General features: G+C 34.2%; 1 protein-coding gene across 2 annotated transcripts in view; it reads right to left on the bottom strand.

Moving 5' to 3' along the window:
• LOC150105729 (proton channel OtopLc-like) overlaps positions 1-20,379 on the bottom strand; it is a 94,251-nt gene that overhangs the window by 28,290 nt on the left and 45,582 nt on the right. For both annotated transcript variants that reach the window (XM_090394325.1, XM_090394324.1), the window contains exon 2: positions 338-452. In XM_090394325.1, coding sequence (XP_090250451.1) covers positions 338-452 — 115 coding nt within the window. The remainder of the gene's footprint in view (positions 1-337; positions 453-20,379) is intronic.

Here is a 20,379-nt window from a genome sequence, read left to right as displayed (position 1 = left end):
ATACCAAGTCGCGCACTACACTTTGGGAAATGCCGTCTACCATCTTAAGAGCATTAGCAATTTAGTTTTCATTATATATAAAAGGATTTAAATCTAGTCAAATTATTATTCTTATTAAAGCACTATTAGCAAATAATTCTGATTACTCTTAAATGAGCCTATTATGTGCTGTTAACATTAATGTGGCATAAGAGGTTGAGGTCACTTTAGGGTATGTGAACTTGCACTCATCTCTTAATTTTCATTTCTGACTATTACTAGGAACTAGGAATTAGTATTACTTGTTTAGCTTTCTTTATACTTTACTGAATCACAAAAAAAGATAAGGAATACTTACCTCAAAGTAGAAAAGAGGCACCCGCGGTGTTACTATCTCCGATGTGAAAAATACAACACAGATGACCACAAGTAGCTGAGCATAGATGGAGCTCATTAGAATAAACTGCTGAGTCCTATGAATTATATAAAAAAAGTTAAGAAACCTAGATAAAAACATACATTACGTTATAAAAACTTTCAATAAGATAATTTGGAGAACTTTCGCAGAAACATACATTTATATTTATTAAAATAAGTAGTCGATAATAAGAACGCTATTTATTCAACCACTGATTTTAAGAATTTTTTATTAGTCCAACATGAAAGATTATAAACCCATAGATATCACATGTACATAAATACACTATGTTAAAATAAGTATGGAGACAGCAGGAAATAGTCCCCCATTTTAGAATAAAAAACACACTAGCATTATACTTGGCGTATACAGTTTATACCTGCTTCAAAGCCATAGAGCAAATGTATATACCCTTTCAGCTGTACATCTGTATGATATCAATGGAGTGCGGAGAGGTCTTCGAAAGAGGTGTTATTGGAGGATGCCGCATCTCTGACTTATTCATTCCTGCTACCGGTAAATGACTGCCTCACACGAAATCAACTGTGAGCCCCCCCCCCCCCAATACATACACACATCAGCCAAGAAACGTATAGAAATTTCCAGGAAACTGAACACCAAGAGAAAGCATGGTATAAAAATTTCGGCAGTACAGTGTGCAAACGATTCACATCGTAAACTGTACTGGTGAAAGGAACATTCTAACTATTCTGTACGGCGTTGGAAATCGGTGATATAGAGTGGCGAATCACGCTGCACCATTTTCCGATCGGATGGGTAAACCTAGACGTCGGATGTCAGAGGAACGCCTTATGTCCGAGTGCATCATTTCGATTGTGAAATTTAGTAAGGAAATGTAAAAAGGAAAAAGAAAACCAGGACATCCTCTTAAACGATTCAACGATGACTTCTAAGGCCGGAACAGGCCATGCTAGGCCTAAATCCTTGATACGTATGATGATGAGTAAGGAAATGTAATGATATAGAGTTTTTTCTGATGGTATAGACTCGGACCTTTGGTTGTAGTCACTAGAATGATAAATGCTGATGAATATGCAACACATTAGATAATGCAATACTTTCGAACATTGCCATAGTTTAAAGAACAGACTCATGTCCCTTTTAACGCGAAAATGAGTCATATCATATCATATTGTAAGTGCTATTGCGATATGGGTTTTGCAAAATGATGGGGTAAAACTTGACCGACTTTCACAAAGATCTGCTCATTCCAACAGAACATTTGGACGAAAAGTACATTGACTGGTGGTCATATTGAATGAATAATGACCCAAAATACCTGACTATAATACTGCTAATCGATATTACCTGAGCATATTCGTTTAGGCTTAGAGAAAAGTGAAGGAATTATGGGAGTCAATTCGGTAGGACAGTGCCTCTGAAAATGCGTATAGAAGCAACTAATACAAAAGAAGATCATGTGGGGGGGAAAAGAATTTTGGAGTGAGCTTGTCAGAGAGGGGGAAGGAACCATCATTTCACTGGATTGCTTTCTTATGGATAGCTTCAAGATTTTGGAGAGGCATAGTACATTGCCTATCCATAACTATGAGAACATATTCTAGGATTTGGTATTTATACACAATGAGCAGTTACACGAAAGAGGAGTAATGGCTTGAGAAAAAAAAAAGAACACGGCATTTTATGGAGTCAGTGGATGCAATTTATTTATACAATGAAAGGTTACAAGTGAGTGTGAGCCCAAAATATAAATCTGATCTTGTCTGTTGATACTTGAAGTTTATGTCTAAGGGAAGTGATGTGAGAACTTCCTTGCCAGAAATAAGACAGAACTGCTTTTTTTTTGTCACATTGACGATTGTCAGGTTGCATAAACAGCATCCTAGTGAAGAATGATAAGGAGATCAGTATTTAAGATCTTGATGATTAAACTGTTTTTGAGCGCAAAATTTTCTGAAATAAGAGTCAGAAAATTTTCTGATTTTTTTCGACACAAAGTTGTGTTGACTACAGTCAACACAACTTTGGATGGGATTTGAATCGGTGAGAATCATTTATGCTTAGGAAAAACTCAATCGAGGAAGCTTTCCATTATGATAAAAACCGAACGTCCAGGAGGAAACTAGCCACCCAGCTAAACGGTACAGGATAGACCATAGGTCGGTAGTTAGGACTTCAGTAGCTTGAAAAAAAAAGTTCCATGTTTGATCTCTAGAAAAGGATTACCCAATAATAAATAAATAAATGAACAAATAAAATAAAAGTATTAGAATATAGCTTAGCTAATCCACTCTGCTAATGTACTAGAGGTTTACAACCTTTCGTGGATGGGAGTCTCATAAAAATATTTCATTGAAGAGGCCTCTCTCTCTCTCTCTTTCTCTCTCTCTCTCTCTCTCTCTCTCTCTCTGTTTCTCAGACCCAGTCATAGTGTCAAGTTTCTTCAAGCCTTTTCATGTTCAGAAGTGTCTAAAAGTAACTGCTGTCGGCTAGATTTGCTGTGGATCTAGAGTTGCACAATCCTGATACTCGCTAATTAACTAATGAGTCTCTAGGTGGTAGCAAGTTGACCATTACTGACCTTTTCCCCTTATTTTAGAGAGGACCGATATGAGGAAAATTGGTCAGTAGATTGAAAACAGTGTGTGTGTGTGTGTGTGTGTGTGTGTGTGTGTGAATAGTTTAATAAAAATAGTTGCTTCCAAGCTGCAAGTTGAGTATCGGAAATTGTAGATTTGATACAGAACTGGCGTTAGTTCTGGAGCACACCTGTGCATAATTGGGAAGATGCAGTCAGAATCAGAATATTTTTGGTTATTGTAGATTATTCTGATTTTGATAGTCTGCGATAAATTGAGTATGTGTCAGCTAATCTGGAAATACGATTAAGTAGCTAACTTGGTACTTAAAGCTTTAGGCCATTAATAAGCAAGGATTCACCATTTGTTTCGAGATTTTGTTTTTCAAATCCACTCAATATTAATGCTCTGAAGATTAGTTTAGTCAAGGGAATTGAAGGGAATAATTACAATACTTAATGATTTTTATCTACTGTGCTGTGGTGTCCTTATGAGCTGTGCCAGCCTATCTTCAAGACCATAATCCACGTGGCAGAAAATCATCTAGAATATTTTTAATAAAGAAGGATGCAATAAAATATTTCTAGGTTTCTTAAAGTATGTTTGCCTTAAGAACGACACTTTCTGAAAGTGATACTGTTATCGTTTGCATGGGTTCTTGTTCCATCTTCGCTACAAGTTGCATCGATATTGCAGGAATCACGAAAACCTACACTGTCTTCACTAATATGACAGAATTTCAGACGTTTGGGTTCTCTTTCCCAGAGAAGGAGACAGTCAAAATGTCAAAATATGTGTTGAACATTTGTTCACCCTCTTCAGTTCCCTATCGAACAACTTCGGATCGGTATTATTAGTTTGGAGAGAGAATTAAAAGATTTCGATTGCGCAGTGTTATTAAATATTTATATATGGATAAAATAAAGATACAATAATATAGGGATAAGGATAAAATAAAAAATTTTTTACATAAAGAAACACATTTTTTGAGTTAAGCATTATTTCTCAAATATTCCTTAATCTTCAGACACAACTGTCTTTCCTTTTCAGTTGAATTAGCTCAAAACGTGCTTTGTTTTAAGAACTGCACGAATGGCAAAAATGGGATATGTTACTCTTCTTCACTAAATACTTAGCAAAATTAGTGAAGCATGTTTGAGGTTCAAAAATATTATCTGGAATGCATTTTTACTTACTGTTCAGATATGTTTTTTTTTATCCCACTGAACTTTAAAGATACAACCATTTTCAATTTCTAAGCACTTATTAATGCTAGTAACTTATTTTATTTGTATGAATAATTATGCATACAAAATTTCCGAATAATTAATACTGTAGTGTCTTAAAATATATACAAAAGTTATGTTAAGAATTAGCCTTGCTGAAGTGTTTTAAAAGCATTATTATTCAAAAATTATTATTAATATTTATTGTTTTTACAAAAATAATCAAGTTATTCATGAAAATGATAATCAAACATATCTGATTCGAGTAAACTGCAATTTTTTGTTTGTTTTTCGCACAATTTCGAGCGATACTATTTTGATATTGTCTCTCTCTCTGCAAATATGTCTTATGTTAATAGTATGTCTCTGCATGCTTTCAAATTAACTTGATAGATATAACCAAGTAAATGCTGTTTTTTGAAGTCTTGACGTGCCCCGGTATAATCGGATGTTCCTTCATTCTGACCCAGTTTCTTCCTGTCTCGGTCAGTTCTTACCTATCACAGTCTTGTCGTATTTCAAATCAGCAAGGAAATATTTTTAGCTGCTGAGTGTTTCTTGCACAAAGTGATCGCTATTTTTTTATGAATGACTGATGTTTCAGGCCCTCTGTAACCGCTTCAAATACCTCGAGTTTCAATAGTGTAGGATAAAGAAGTAAATTACTGTCTTAGCTAACAAGTGAAGCATTCGGTTCAACAAGTTACAGTTCAATTGTCGTCACGCTACTTAACATTATCCGACCGTGACGGTGTTAATCGTTCTCTAAAATTACTAAGAAATCCGTTAAAGCAGGAGGAATTTCACAATTTCTATCCTCAGTCCAGTCAATCCTTTCGCGGTTCTTTCCTTTCGTTCATTATGATTTGTAACGTATTATGGAGGTCAGTGCTTCGTTTAGTTAACACTAAAACTGCATTCCTTGAGACCAGTCTTTGGCAGTTGTTTGACAATTTCCACAAAGAGAGAGAGAGAGAATAATTGTCAAAGATCCAATGAAAAGTTCCACCAGGAAGTAAACACATTCCTTTAAATCAATAATTTCCTCAGAATTAATTAGCAGTCTTGCATTCCAGTATTTTGGAACAGGTTAATCGGTTAAACTGACTAACGAAAGTATGTGGTTAGTCGCCGCTCATTTAAGACTAGCAAGAGTGGGTCTGCTTTTGAAACCATTGCATCAAGATAAGGTTCCACAAAGAATAAAGTTTTGTATAGTTGTTCCGCCTCCTTTCCTTACAAACGAATGTATGAGTTTGTAATGTACAAGAGGCTAACTGGATTTGCAAATTACACATAACGTTCTCACGACTTAATGGCATTGCGATTGAGCAAAGTTACATTTCCATGGGCTGTTACGTTGTTTTCACGATGTGAATTGGATAGTACAAAAATCTGAGCGGTTGGTCGATGAACCATTTCTAGCATATACAAAAAGGTTTTAGTGTACTGTGGGTGCTAGTACTTTTTGTTCGATTCTTGTATACCGTTGTTAGCATTTTTACATAAATTTTAAACATCGTATTTTATTGGATAAATTAAAAATTACAGCATTTAAAAATATTATCAGAAATTTATTCACGAGTATATTTAATATATATATTTTTTAAATAATGTTCACTTCCATGTTGAATCCTTTTGGTCTTTTTTTATTCTTTATTAATATATTATTCAATAATGATGTGATGAACATTTTCAATATTTTCTCAAGAACAATCTCGAGAGGAGATGGAGAGAGGGAGAGACCAAGTAAGGAAATAAAGAAAATCATCACATTGATATTAAAATAATCAAAATATGATCTGCTTGAAATATGTAATGTACAGAGTCATAATGCTGGTTTTTTGCTTGTTGACAGAAATTCGATAGGTTACGACTTCACTTAGAACTGACTAAGATGAGACCGGGACAAATGTACTAAACCGGAAGTGAATGTTTCCTGACCTAGTCTTAAAACCATTAGAAGGATAAACTCATTGGTCACACTTTGTTGCTCGCTCTACATACCGAGCCCAGACACTAGTTGGCTGATGAAGTAGGGAAAATTACAATTTAAAAAAAAAAAAAAGCGTCATACTGCTAAAGAAATCAGAACACTAACAGCCAGACAGTTTTTACTTCAAACGATAGCCAGTTATATAACAGCACCATGCTGTTAATATGAGAGGGTGCAGGTCTTTATCCGTTTACTGTGGACTAATTTCAGCTCATCTTAAAGTACATACGTAACACTGGTTCGTGAGAGTTTAATCATTTATTAGAATCTTGTTGCGTCTTGCATGTGTTCATGTTTTCTTTTTGTGAATTTATTCATTTATCCTAAAAACCGAAACACAAAGAAAGCTTAGAGATTAAACTAGGACAGTTAGAAAAGTAAAAAGTAAAAAAAAAAAAGAAAAAAAAAGAAAATGTGCGCTCTCTTATGATTAACAACTGGACAGAAGCACCTGAACGCAGTTTGGAACAAATGTTACTATAATAATTTTATTATTATAGCAACTTTTAATTTCATAATTTCAGAATTTTAAATAATTTCAAGTGAATGTTTGATTTGTATAGATGTATGAATAAAGCTAGACAGAGCGGGATATTTTAGAAAAGCGTAGTCAAAGAATAAATTGAGAAGGAACGTGCTAATGCAGACATGCAGAAGCTATGAATTAAAAGATTGATAATAATATGATAATTAATAACTTTTATCATTTTTAATATCAAAGTAATTTTTTCTTTCAAGCTGTACTACTAAGAGTGTTATTGAATATACCCCATAACGAAATACAGAGTTGTAGATATCATTTTTCATAATTTAATAGGAAGTCTGAACTTTTTAACTGTAGCTGAATATTCGAACTGAATATCTAGCTGCAGTTTAGTAAATAGTGCCTACTACTGAAGCGTTTAGGTTAGGTTTTATTTTTTGGGGGGTCCAATACCTTCATCTATTTCGTTAGAGGAATTAATCCCTGGTTATTTCTTTTAATTAAAAGTATAACGTGTGTTGAATTCCATATTATACAAAGCAATACGATCTAATAGTGAGGTTCAAAATTCGCCGAAGTTACTATTAAACTAAAGGACATTAGTATTTTTGTGAAACTAATAGAGATCTATCATGCATAGCTGGGGTAGATAAATCCACGATATAACAAAAGAAACGAGTCACGAAAACAAAACACTCCTATTGAAAAAAAATTTAAGATCGTGCATGAACATTTTAAGACCTTTCATGACAGTTTATTATTATTTCCTTATAAAATTCAAAATAACCGACAGGAAACAGGAATTCTTCTGTTAAGGAATTTAGATGGAAACGGTGCAGAAAGAAAATCCTTCTTAATTATAATCTTCTTGAATCGTAAGAAAGTCGTCCTGAACTATTCACTTCCTCTGAATCCGTATGGATTTAACATTCCTATTCACAACGCGTAGCAGACATTATTCAACCAGACAAAATAACACAAACAGATAGATGTCCTGTTAGTGCAGCCACATGTCGTGTTGAACATTTGTATCAATGTCATTAACCCTTCAGCCCGCCATTTTGTCCCACTTTGAGCAATTGACGAAAGGAAAAAAAAAATGTTAACCAAAATATCTGTTCCTGCATAGAAATGTTTAGGAGATGCAGCAGGCAGCTTTTCTTTTACGTACATATATTTGTTACTTATACTGGACTGCCTTGTCAGGGTTTCTGCATTTATACTTCAACCCATTCATTTGCTCTCTTAAAAATAAACTGCGCTTGCCATCATGCGAACACCACGCGATCTCAACAGATGTGAAGCAGATACGCTAGTGCAGTGATATGCAGAGAGCTAGAACTATCGGAATTAATGTTGTCTCTCTCTGTAGTTTATATTTGTTTCTGCACGGCATGAAAATGAACAGTTTTCGATTCTATAGCGTATACTGATTGTAATTTTGATAATTTATTTTATGTCGTTATACTTATTAGTCAAAGCACACAGATGCTACGTGGGCAATTTAGTTAATTGGTATACCTGTCCAGCCGTGAAAGGAATCCATAACCGTGTATACAAGAATCTATTGGTGTTTTTGTGTACAGAATTATGAAAAGTTACACTGCTACGAAGGTCTAGGCCAATTATTTATGCTCCAGTAGTCAGCAGATTTCAAGGTTATGGATGTTTGGATAATTAGCACGCGCTATTACATTTACTTGCTTTTCCTGCTGAAAAACAAAGCATGCCTATGTTGTATAGCATATGTTTTTGAAACCCAAACGTCAAAATTCCATAACAGTCCTACTTAAAAGAAGTTAGTTGCTGTGAATAATTATTGTAACCAAGATTCTGAGCGCGCAGTTAAACTCGAACATTTGTTACAGTTCAGCGGGAAATGATCACAGCATCCGCATTCATTACTTTTTTTAACACTGTTCTCGAGTTCGTTTCTTTTAGAGAGAGGAAACCATAAGGAAGTGAAGCATTGAAGTATGTAGTGTGAATTCGCAATATAGAGGCATACTTCCACTAGTACAGTTCAGCTTTGTCGTGAAATAACGATTAGATAGAGTAAATTGACAAAGACTAATTGTAACACCATTAGCGTAAACATTAGTTAGTTGCTAAATGAAATAATTAAAGCTATGGGGAGGGGGAATACATTATGTGTGTAATTAGTTGCATGTTCTATGTTCCAATTGCATGTTATGCGAAACAGAAAAAATCCTTTGCTTTCCGTTTGCGATTGGTTATTCACCTTTAGTTGCAAAGCCACTGCATATAGTATTCCTTTCGTACTATGACAAGAATCTAATTCAGGTCTCTCCGATTAAATAACATCATAGCTAAGGGATTGCTGGAGTGAATATCGCATATTCAGTTATTCGTACAATATTTAATAGTCCTACAGAAATTTTCTACCGATAATTATATAATAACTGTTTTTACTTGGATAGCGATCATTATGCTTTGAAATTAACCACCATGGACAATGTTGCTGGCATTCACAACTTTTAAGAACTCAAGCGCGATTTCCCTACTTCAGAAAAAAAAAAAAATGTATGCTTTTAAACCAACAGTAGGAAATGTTGGTTTAAAAGCATGAATTATGAATGACATCATAAATTAACATCCCGTGACAATCATAAATATCCAATGATCATTTAATAGAATACGGAGAATCTCAGATTAGCTATCTTCCCTCTGTCAGTAATTTCAGATAAAGGATAGTAAACTCTGAACAGGGATATACAATTTCAATTAAAGTCTCTTCATAGCAGCGTGTTAAGTTAAAATATCCAACGAATTAGATCTCTCAGGTACATCTGTCGTACACGCGTTTACTTTGATGTTCAGTAAGTTCAGCAACCATCTTAGCATGTTCAGCATGCTAAGGTGGTTGTTTAAAATTTATCGCTGAAGCCGGTGTGGGAGGGAGAGCAGAATATTGATAGGATTTCATTCAAAGTACTTCGGAAACAGCGTGCAATATGAAAAATTCCTGTTATATAGATATCAATAATCAACAGGCATTGAAGTGCATATGTAGCATTGCCAAAAAATAAAAAATACATAAAGGAATATGAAATAATAAAATAAAGAAATCATATGAAGAAACAAACATTTAAAAAATATTAGATTTAAATTAAGGGGATAAAAATCCCTTATTATTTTACAGCCAGTATGCGAAATTCTAAGATCGAAAACTACGATCTACGAGTTTCATGCCGAAGAACTATCGGCGAATCCAAGCGTAAGGGACCACTTGGTAGTACAACACCAAGGCAACTCGAAGCAAAGGTGGAACAAGCTCCCTCACTATCCTTGATATTTTCTCATAATGTGAAAATACAGCTCCTAGGAGATGTAATACTGCTTTACATTATGAGGAGAGGTCACTACCCAGACCGGTTTTAACCTTTTTTGAGGTCTCATCAGTGAGTAGGTAGACTTGGATGATATCAAAGTTTAAGTGAAAAGAACTTACATACCTTCACTATACGAATGCCAGAGTGGTGTGCCCATATATATTATATTATAATTAAGATGATCGTAAACTCTGAACAGGGATATACAATTTCCATTAAAGTCTCGTCATAGTAGCGTGTTAAGTTAAAATATCCAACGAATTAGATCTTAAAATAATAAGGGATTTTTATCCCCTTAATTTAACTAACTTCGCCAGAAAATATAGCCGTTTGGCTTTTCATATTAATTAAAATATTAGATTTATTAAATCTAAGAAATGAATTAAAGATGTGTCGTGATGAGTAGATACCACAAATCGTTTGATAGCATGGTGACGACTGTACTGTTTATTAATAATCGTTCTAGTTTCCAGTGCTATGGGCATCAGTAATTAGGATTAAAGATCTGTTGAATTGATATAACAAGCCTTAGAGTACAAGCCATTAGGAAAAAGGAAACCAGGACGTCCTCTTAAACGATTCAGCGATGACTTCTAAGGCCGGAACAGGCCATGCTAGGCCTAAATCCTTGATACGCATGGTGATGATGATGATGATGATATATATATATATATATACCAAGGACAATAATTCGATCATGATCAACTGAATCACGACCGAATAATTGATCATTGTCCTTGATGGTGTTAATGTTATTAAAATGCAGACAATAAGGCCTTTTGTAATCAAGTTATCTGCATTCTGATCATTTTATTTTTCCTGTTGTCTTCCTTTGTTATTTGCTAAGCTGAGGATGTAAAACGGTGCTATCAGAGGTACACAAATTCTTCGGTGTTTATCTTTCGGCGTTTTTTGTATATACTCAGTGACTAAAATATTAGATATATATATATATATATATATATATATATATATATATATATATATATATATATATATATATATATATATATATATATATATATATATATATATATATATATATATATATATAATGTTGTTATTATTATTACTAGATCTCCAGAGAGTCGAGGGAGGCCACATACCAATTACACCACGTCATACCTTCTGTTGAATTCCTTACCACTACCTACACTCACTATCTCCAAAAGCAAGCCATTCCAGTTACGTGCCGCTCTATGAGAGAAAAATCTAGCTCCGACCCCTTTCTTGACTGCATTCACCTCAACTTCCATGGATGCCCTCTCGTCCTCTCACCACCCCTCATAAAATGAAAAATTCCAAACATTCCATCTACTGGTACCCTGTATAACCCTTTCAAAAAGTTTGTAGATCTCTATTTATCCCTGTCTCATAGCGTTTTTAGTTCACAAATTCTTAATCTCTCCTCATAATCTATATTTCACAGTCCAGATATCATCTTTAATACTTTCCGTTGTATTCTCTCCGCTGTAATATGCATTACCACCGAAACAGAAGACTAGATAGATCTGTGTATAGTGTTTTGTTTCTTTACAGAGTGAAATAAGCTTAGATATTTTCTAAATCCGAATTCAATATTATGTATTATTAGAAGTGCAGATATGATGATAAACAGAGCAATATTAGTAAAGGTAAAGAAGTTCAAGCATTAAAAATCGACAAAATTCTGTTTTTTAATGATCTTTAACGTATATAGATTTGGATTCGGAATTGTAGAATTTGAGATCGAGTATCGCGTTGAATTAAAAATTAAAAGACACACCGAGTCTGGGTCCGGCTATTCTACTTATTAAAACTCTACTTGATTTCCATAGCCCATGCACAGACGCCTCTGTAGCGCACTCACGACGATATTGTGATATTTCCAAACTTGTCTCGAGCATGAGGAACCTTTATAAGGTCTTTATCAACTGAAAGTGAGTTAGCTTGGCTTGCACAGAGACGGAAGAACTTTTTGATCTTGCAAGACAAAGACAAAAAGCACACGTATTAATGCAGTCTCGTTTTATTAATTGCTTCACCTTTCTTTCAAACCGAACAACGTCCACTCATGATATTAATGCACTATAGGTGTATAACCATATAAACAAAAGTAAGGCGCATTATATTTACAGTAAGCTAAATGAAATATACACTGGCATACAGTTAACAATTTTTGAGTTGGCAGTGAGATGAGATGAAATTCAAATTGCTTAGATTCGAGCATTTTCTAAAGTCAATTCAAAATAATTAAGCCCTCAAAATAAGCCCACTGAAATTACTTAATTGTAGGCACGGGAAAAATAGATGTGGAGGATGTAGAAATCTGTAAATTTAGCCTGGACAGAGTTGAGGACTAAATTTACAGATTTGATGAACTATAGATGAGCTCGATGTTAGCTTTCCTTTCTGTTATATTTATTGGATATTTAAGATCATTGTACAGTATAATAAATTAAGATATGCAAAATGAAGAATCATTATTAGTTTATGTACTAATTTTAATTTATTTTACCAAAATGAAATTATTAAATTAAATAAGATGTCGCATATTTATAATTTTAATAATAAACTTATTAAAAAGTAATATTTTATATTATGAAGCCGAAATTCTGTCTGTATGGGCCCAATTTTGAGCATAATTATAATTTTTAGGGAAAGTTATAATGTGTGAGAATTTGCGATAGGAAAGAAGGGGGGGAAAATCTAAAATACAGAAAACAGTGTTACATAATTTATCGACAAGCAATTAAAAAATAAAAATAAATAAAAAAAGACATGCATTTTTCTAAAATAAAGTCCCAAAATTAATCCCATACATATTGTTTTTGTTTCAGTACTAGACAAAGTAATAATTATAAAGAGAAAAATGAAGATGCAGAACAGCATCACTAGGATAACTACGTTACTTCCTTTCAATGGATTGTATGCATTGTCGCCTTATGAGCAGATCAAAAAAGGTATCATAACTTTATCTTGACATATTTATAAAATTAGAAAGATATTAAGATAAAAAATTATTATACATTACTATCTTTTAGCATATATTTTTATTATTACATAAAATAATATATTTGACTTTATTTCACCCAAATATTAAAATAGCATTATTATTATTTTATTTATTTATTTATTTTTTTTTTTTGTGAAAGAAACTTGTAGTTCATAGGATGGTTACTAATAGTTGTGTGTGGGGGGGTGAAATTTGTGAGTGAGTTGAGGGGTGGATAAAATTCAGGAAAGTGTTAAGCAATATATGATAAATCCTTCGAGTATCAAGTTATTCTGCTTATTCAAATTGTTAGAGTTAAAGAGAGAAAAAAAAAACTGATTCAAATTATTGAATAAACCCAAAGGCCTCAATATTGCTAATGGAGGATGAATTAAGATCGTCAGAGCATGAGTTTGCACTGATTACATATGAGAAACTGACTTACCGGTTCTTTCGACATGCGGTTTTGTTGACAGCCGAAGTCGACGAATTTGCAGTAGTATTGGAACCAGAAGAATTAACTGTTCCATTCTGACGACTGAAATAACGTTGATAACGTGATGAGAATTGCTCGCTGGGGATATAAACACCCCGTGGGCGAGATGTTTGTTCCATAGGATTGACAATAACATACACGAAAATCTCTGTTATACATCAATTTACTCCCACGCGTACAGCAATAGAAATAAGTTTAACTGAACAGATTCGCTTTGCAAGTTGCATCACAGACTCTTCTGAGAATATGTTGCCCACTTTCTGTATATCGAACTTTAAAAGAAGTCAGTCCACTTTGTGATTGAATTTACTAATGCTAATTGTCGAATGTGACGTAACTGATTTCGTAAAATATTCCAATTTCACGATTCAGTTACGAATACATTCCAGTTTAAAACCTTCGTAATTCGCAATAATGCCAACTGACTTTTAATTCCGGCAACGTCTTTAGACTGAACAGAGGTAACACATTCTCACTTGTGAGAGATCAGACACCCTTCTTGTTCCCCCTTTAGTGTTGCACGCTGTTGTAAATCCAGGCCACCGACACAAAGCTGCCCATTTACCACTATGTAGGCGTTGCCCTGAACCAGGCGGCCAGGAACATCGGTAACGCTTGACTACCCAGGTATGCAAAGCCCGAGTGAGAACGCATTGTATTTCTATCTCAGGTACGGGAGTGCTTTCTTTCACCAGTGCTTTTGGGCCATTGTTCGGAAGAACGCGCATGCCAGACTGCTTAGACATCTAACAGCTGATATAACGTTGTTCTCATATATGGTAACGATGGGATTCATGCTGTCAAAAGTAACAGGAATTTTTTTAAAAAATTCATTTGAAATAATGCAGTGTGAAAAGTGACGTTAAAATTGCAAAATAAAAAAAAAGGGGGGACATGAATGGTCCTGGTTGTTTAGACTGCCTTTTCCTTAGAAAAATGACTTCTTATTCATGAAGATACGACTTATTACGCGCACACATGTTCATTATAATGCCATTTAAAGTAAATTATTCGTTTTATGTACCTATTTTCATTTCATTTGTATGTAATTATATACAAATAAATAAAATTTATTTGTATAGAAATTAAATTCTATTCGGAATTTTAGACAATACAAAAACGAAACAAAACTGAATTTTATGCATATTATAGCAATCAGCTAAGCATGATATCTTTCGTATATGCTTTGACGGAACAGCGGCATTGACCTCTTTATCCTCTTCCCAGTTTCCTGTTTTACCTTTATTTTGTAGGGGGAAAAATTGAATCATTTAATTACATTATATGCCAAACCGTTCTTTGTTTACAAACATAAACCATTGTTTCCACTTTTCAAGCCCAAACGTTTATCAAAGATACAAAAATTTACGCCCCTTCTCGTATTTCAGTCGTGTGCGAACAAATATTGTCTTGTGTGCTTGATATACATATACCCATAGGTTTACTATGATAGAACTAGGGCTTGGAGCGCGTAGAATGCTAGAATACTGTCTATTCGTTCTTAATGGATGGCATACTTACAGTAATGAGTTGGACACGAATGCAGAATACTTTAACTTAGTGACGATCATCTTATTACTGAGTAACATTTTCGCTCTTGAAGATGTAAACTATCCTGCTGACTAGGAGCTAGTGTTGCCATGGAAACATGGAAGCATACTGTTAACATCCGTTTACAAAACAAAAAGAATTATATTTATATATATATATATACAGAGAGAGAGAGAGAGAGAGAGAGAGAGAGAGAGAGGAAATGTTTTAATTAATGAACAATTTACTTTCATTACAAATGGCGACAGAGAAAATATTTCCCCTTTTCTTAATTAGCGACTTACTATACATTAATGATGCTTCCCGTTTTTAAATCAGCTTTGCCATATTCGTTTTTAACGAATTGAAAGGGGAAAGGACGTATTAAATGGATTTTTCTATTTTTCTTGAATTGTTAGCTAGAAGAAAAGGAGAGAAAGATTTTGCATGTTTCTCTCCTACAATGCATTCATGACATTACTTTATTCCATTACGTTACATTACACTAGATTACATTGTGCCTTTTCTATACATGCTTTCATACTGTTTTCTACAGGCTGCCCACTATCATTCTCCACTTTATTTTTAGTCTATCTGCCATATACAATTCGGCTTCGAACTTACCGAACTAACTTTTCATCCCCTTCTTTGAATTCTTCAGAACAGCCTTGCTTATTCCAGCTGTTAAAGAAATACATCAGTTGGTTCCTTCCTTTTTTCTTTCTTCTTCTTCACCATTTTCTCACATGCAGCACTATTGTGCTATAAGCTTTGAAAATTCCTCAATGTAGGGGTGATATACATAACCTGCTTCACTTGCTAAATTAGGTAAGTTATTAGTTTTATTCGTAAGAAATTTTCCAAAAAGTCCTAAACAGTAAACTTTATTGCTGATAAGTAAGTGTTGCTTGCAAACACACCTACCAACAATGAGGAAAAGCTTCACGATCTCAGTTTCTTCAGAAGGGCAGCTGAATATAAGTCATCTGCCCTTCCGAAGGGCGTAAATTTTTGTTGATATCCTCAAATATCAATAATGGTAATCAGCAGCCCAGAGTATGCTACACGTGTATAAAGAACACTGAAACTGTTCTACAGAGCATTATAGGTCCATTATATGAAGCACCGAATCACATAACAGCCGATTCATCGGATGGATGAGTGGGGATTGCATTGAGAATGTCTTCTGCCAGGCTGTAAAGTTTTTAGTGGAGCTATATTGGTTACCAATATCCTATCATAAAATATATGAGAAAGTTGGAGTAAATCGGAGATGGGAATCTTAATATACGATCATCTTTCTGGATTGCATGCGGTTTGGAATAATTTTGATACATCACTTTAAATACGAAAACAGCATTATAAAGTTGGACAAATTTGGGATTTTTATAGGGTCGGCAACTGTTCAGGTGAGAATCAGTGTCTTGGACAAGCTTTTAGAAAATGAAGAGACTATGGATGTAATATGCTTGTGCTAGAACGGCTAGTGATAAAAGTGAGTTCGGATAAATCTGATCTTCGCGGACGATCTAACTATTATCAAAGGATAAGAAGTGAAGTAAAATCTTTGTTGCTAGAGGCAGGACTGTGTTTTGGAAGCACTGAAATTCACAATAATATGGCAATGAATTCACTGTTTTTGGCTTTGACTATGGAAAATATTGAAGCTTGGAATATTTGAGCACTCCATGGTTTGTCACATGAAGAGGAATGGCAGTGTACTTGAAATATTTGTATTTGGAAAACTTAGAATATTTCAGAACCACTTGGTTTATCACCTTAAAAACAGGATGTATTAGGAAACACTATGAATAGTATTTAAGTCAGAGAGAAAAATCCTCTTACCACAGGAAGGGAGGAAGCTGGCGATCCATCTGAAAAGAGAATGCATAAGATGATAGTTTGGTAAGCAGGCCTCCATCATATTATACCTGTTTAAATTTCGGAATGTGACGATTGACCTCACGAATCTCTTTCGACTTTTCGATTACCTGTGTCCAAAGCTGGGTAATTTTAGCTTAGATATCTGTTGCAGATCGAGAGCATGGGAGTTCACATTGGCGGATCTCCAGATAGAGTGGAAAAGAGAGGGAGGAGATTGGAGTTTAGGATGATGGGAACAGTAGTTTGATGGCTGAGTTTATCTCCCGTTTTGGCAATAGGCAGAATATCGGGTAAATGCTAGATGAGAGTGATTAATTGTGAAGACAGTATGATGGGTTAATTAAATTCTGGAACATGAGTTTCGGATAAAAACTAGCGTTCCAGAAGCTTGAGGATAAAAGAATATCCTCAAGCTTTGTTAGTATCGAAGCTGTTCAGTAGTTTTCTGTTGTATTTCTGGAGAAAACTCAGATAGATGACACATTCATTGAGCTGGTTTTGGTTATAGTTGAGAGGTGATTTTTACCTTGGTTTCTGAAATTGGAGGAGAAGAATTATGGCAAGAAGTTAGCTTTATCTTTGGGTGGTGCTATAGTGGTACCATCTGTGCATGAGATAGAGAGGGGAAAGTACGACTACCAATTACCATTTGAATATAAAAAAAGTTTCTGCATTTATAAGTGCAGGCACTTGTGGTATTATAATACCATAGTCATAGTTCTTTCATAGTCTGATTTGGACTGGAGTTTTTCTTTCTAGTTACTTCTGATATGCTAATTTTATTTCAAGAGTTCAGAAATAGTAATGGATCATGAGAAGGAACAGAACTCAGGCAGATAATCATATTTAGTAACATCGTGTCAAAGGACACGAGTCAGAGCAGCTGATGAAAGAGTGTTTTATACAAAAGGAAACTTTGACGATGTTATTGTGTTTGTTGCGAAGAGGTGAACTGAGGATTAATTTATTTTTTGGTGAACAAAGTTGTGTTAATTCATAATAAGTAACAAACGTCTTCATTTTTTCCAGCTTCAAGCTTCAGAGATAAATATTCAAACGGGTCGCTGTAATTATCAGAATCTAGACAGTGATAAAGACAGTAAAGTAATACAGCATGATAACATATGAATTTCTGAGCCAGAGAAAATCAGAAAAGTGAAGATTTAAGAGTTTGGTATTCTCTGGTATGGAGTATCAGATCTGATAGCGCCGTTTGAAGAATGGTGTGGAAAGATTTGAATGGCTTGGCAGTCTCGATTAGGATTACGACGGCAACTTTGGGACAAAGTTTAGTATTGTTGCAATCAGACCATTGTATCCAGCAATAGTGTATAGACTAGTAGTCTCGTTGAATGAAGAATGGTCAATATCGGACTCAGACGTGTAGAGAGTATGTCTAAAAAAAGCTAGAAAGTGCCATCAGTGCCAGATAAGGGCCTACATGATATCGAGGTGTGTGGGTGTGTGTGTGTGTGTGTGTGTGTGTGTGTGTGTGTGTGTGTGTGTGTGTGTGGCTTAATGATATGTTCAGTTACGTTCCCAAAAGTAAAAAATAATTTTTCTTATTATCTAAAAAAGTATGAAATTAGATTCATTAAATGGCATTTCCACTTAGCTTGCTCGAAATTTACAAAGTCAGGATTTTTTTAGTAAATAAAGAGTAAGAATACAGTTGATGTTGTTTGGAATTACGGCTTCAGCATTTAAAGTTATGAAACCAGTGCATTATATTTGTTAATTTAGTGGACCTGGAGATAAAACATGAGTTTCCTCGAAAAAAAAAAAAAACACTTGCTAGCACTGTCTAAGACCAGGTAACTCGTCTTCAATTAAAATTTTATATTTGTACTTTATAAATACAGTAAATTACTAAGTAATACTTTTCTTGGAAGGGAGTTACGTACACAGCATGTATTCATATTAGGCATCACTCAAACAGCCGCTCATCACGATATCTGTTGCGAAAGGTGAATGTCATTATTTCCTTAGAGGTATATATTATGCATATAAAGATTCTGAACAGTAAGACGTGCACTTATCGTAAAACTGTACTCTGTCAGAGGGGGAGTTATCAAGTAATATTTAAATAAATTATTAGTATTAATATTTAAGATATAGTTAATACAGTAGGTACAAGAAAAAAATTCATTAGTGCTAAACAAATTAACGCTGAAACAGTACAAAACTAATGGGTCCGACGTCTCATGATGCCTTAACACGTTCATTGCCAAGCTGAAAATTGGAATTTCGTGTGGTGGCTAATTTTTTTAAATTTTTTTATTTAGTTAGCGACGTCTCGCGATAACGCGTAATCGGCCGCCTGGTGAGAACTCGCGACACGCGATATCGCGTGATTGACAATGAGCGTTTTGACGTATGCGATGAGTAAAGTGTTGTTTCAGTCGACCTTATAATAATCGAAATTATATTTTATTACTTCGATTAATAAATGGAATAACTAAAATTAAGTACTGCAGATATTCAAGTATTTAACTGCTATTTCGATTTCTTTGCATATTTTCATTCTGGTATATTCAAAAAAGAAAAAAAAAAACACTTATTTTTTCTAAATAAATTTCTAATAGCAAAATTATTTTATTTGTTGTTGTTGAAAAATAAATGATGGTGATAATTCAAGAAACTGAAAATTAATGCAATCGGATTTTATCATTTCATTCAACTAACAATCAGCTCCTTGAAACCAGACTTTTATCAAACAGCAGTAACAGATTCACGTTCAATAATATTGCCAGTAACGTCTTTGGTTATATTATGCTCTAATCGAGTCATCACTTTCCGGGAGGCAATACAATTGGTTTTCTCGCTTAAAAAAAAAAAAAAAAAAAGTTATCTTCGCAAATTGGAATATTACCAGATTTCTAATATCGAGCATATGCAATGCTATTTTATTATTAAGCTGTAGTTGACTGAAACAAATAATTGTCCAAAAATAGTAAAAAAAAATAGTTAATGATATGGTTAATGATGAATGACATTCACTTTTTGCTGATAATTACGGATCGGATCGTGATGAGCGGCTGTTTGAGTGATATGAAAACAAATGGGTGCCTAATATGAATACATGGCAAGATTAATTACAAGAAGAGTATTACTTAGTGATTTACTGTATTTATAAATACGTAAGTTTAAAGTAACGGGTAGTTATTCCGAATTTCAGCTGAGGTAGCATATTATGTCTGTTTACTGCATATTTCCTTTAGCTGATTTATATCTTTTACGAGGTTAAAATCCCGATTGTTTTTTGTTTTTTTTGGAAGGGGGAGTAAAGTTCCTACAACCTTCGAGATCGAATAACTTATCTAAATTTCACTCGCGTTCTGATTGTAATTCGAACTCCGGTCTTTCTGAGCGAAGGATCTATTGGTTCCTCTACATAGGTACTATTAAATTAATGAGGCAACAACTATAACCATTTTTGATTTGTAATTGTTTTGCCAAATTTTGAGACTGAAAACAG

The sequence above is a fragment of the Typopeltis vanoorti genome, chromosome 6 (assembly GCF_054136105.1).
Source record: "Typopeltis vanoorti isolate ZY-2024b chromosome 6, IOZ_Tvanoo_1.0, whole genome shotgun sequence".
Taxonomy (NCBI): Eukaryota; Metazoa; Arthropoda; class Arachnida; order Uropygi; family Thelyphonidae; genus Typopeltis; species Typopeltis vanoorti.
The sequence above is the reverse complement of the archived record's forward strand: the minus strand, read 5'-3'. Positions and strand labels throughout refer to the sequence as shown.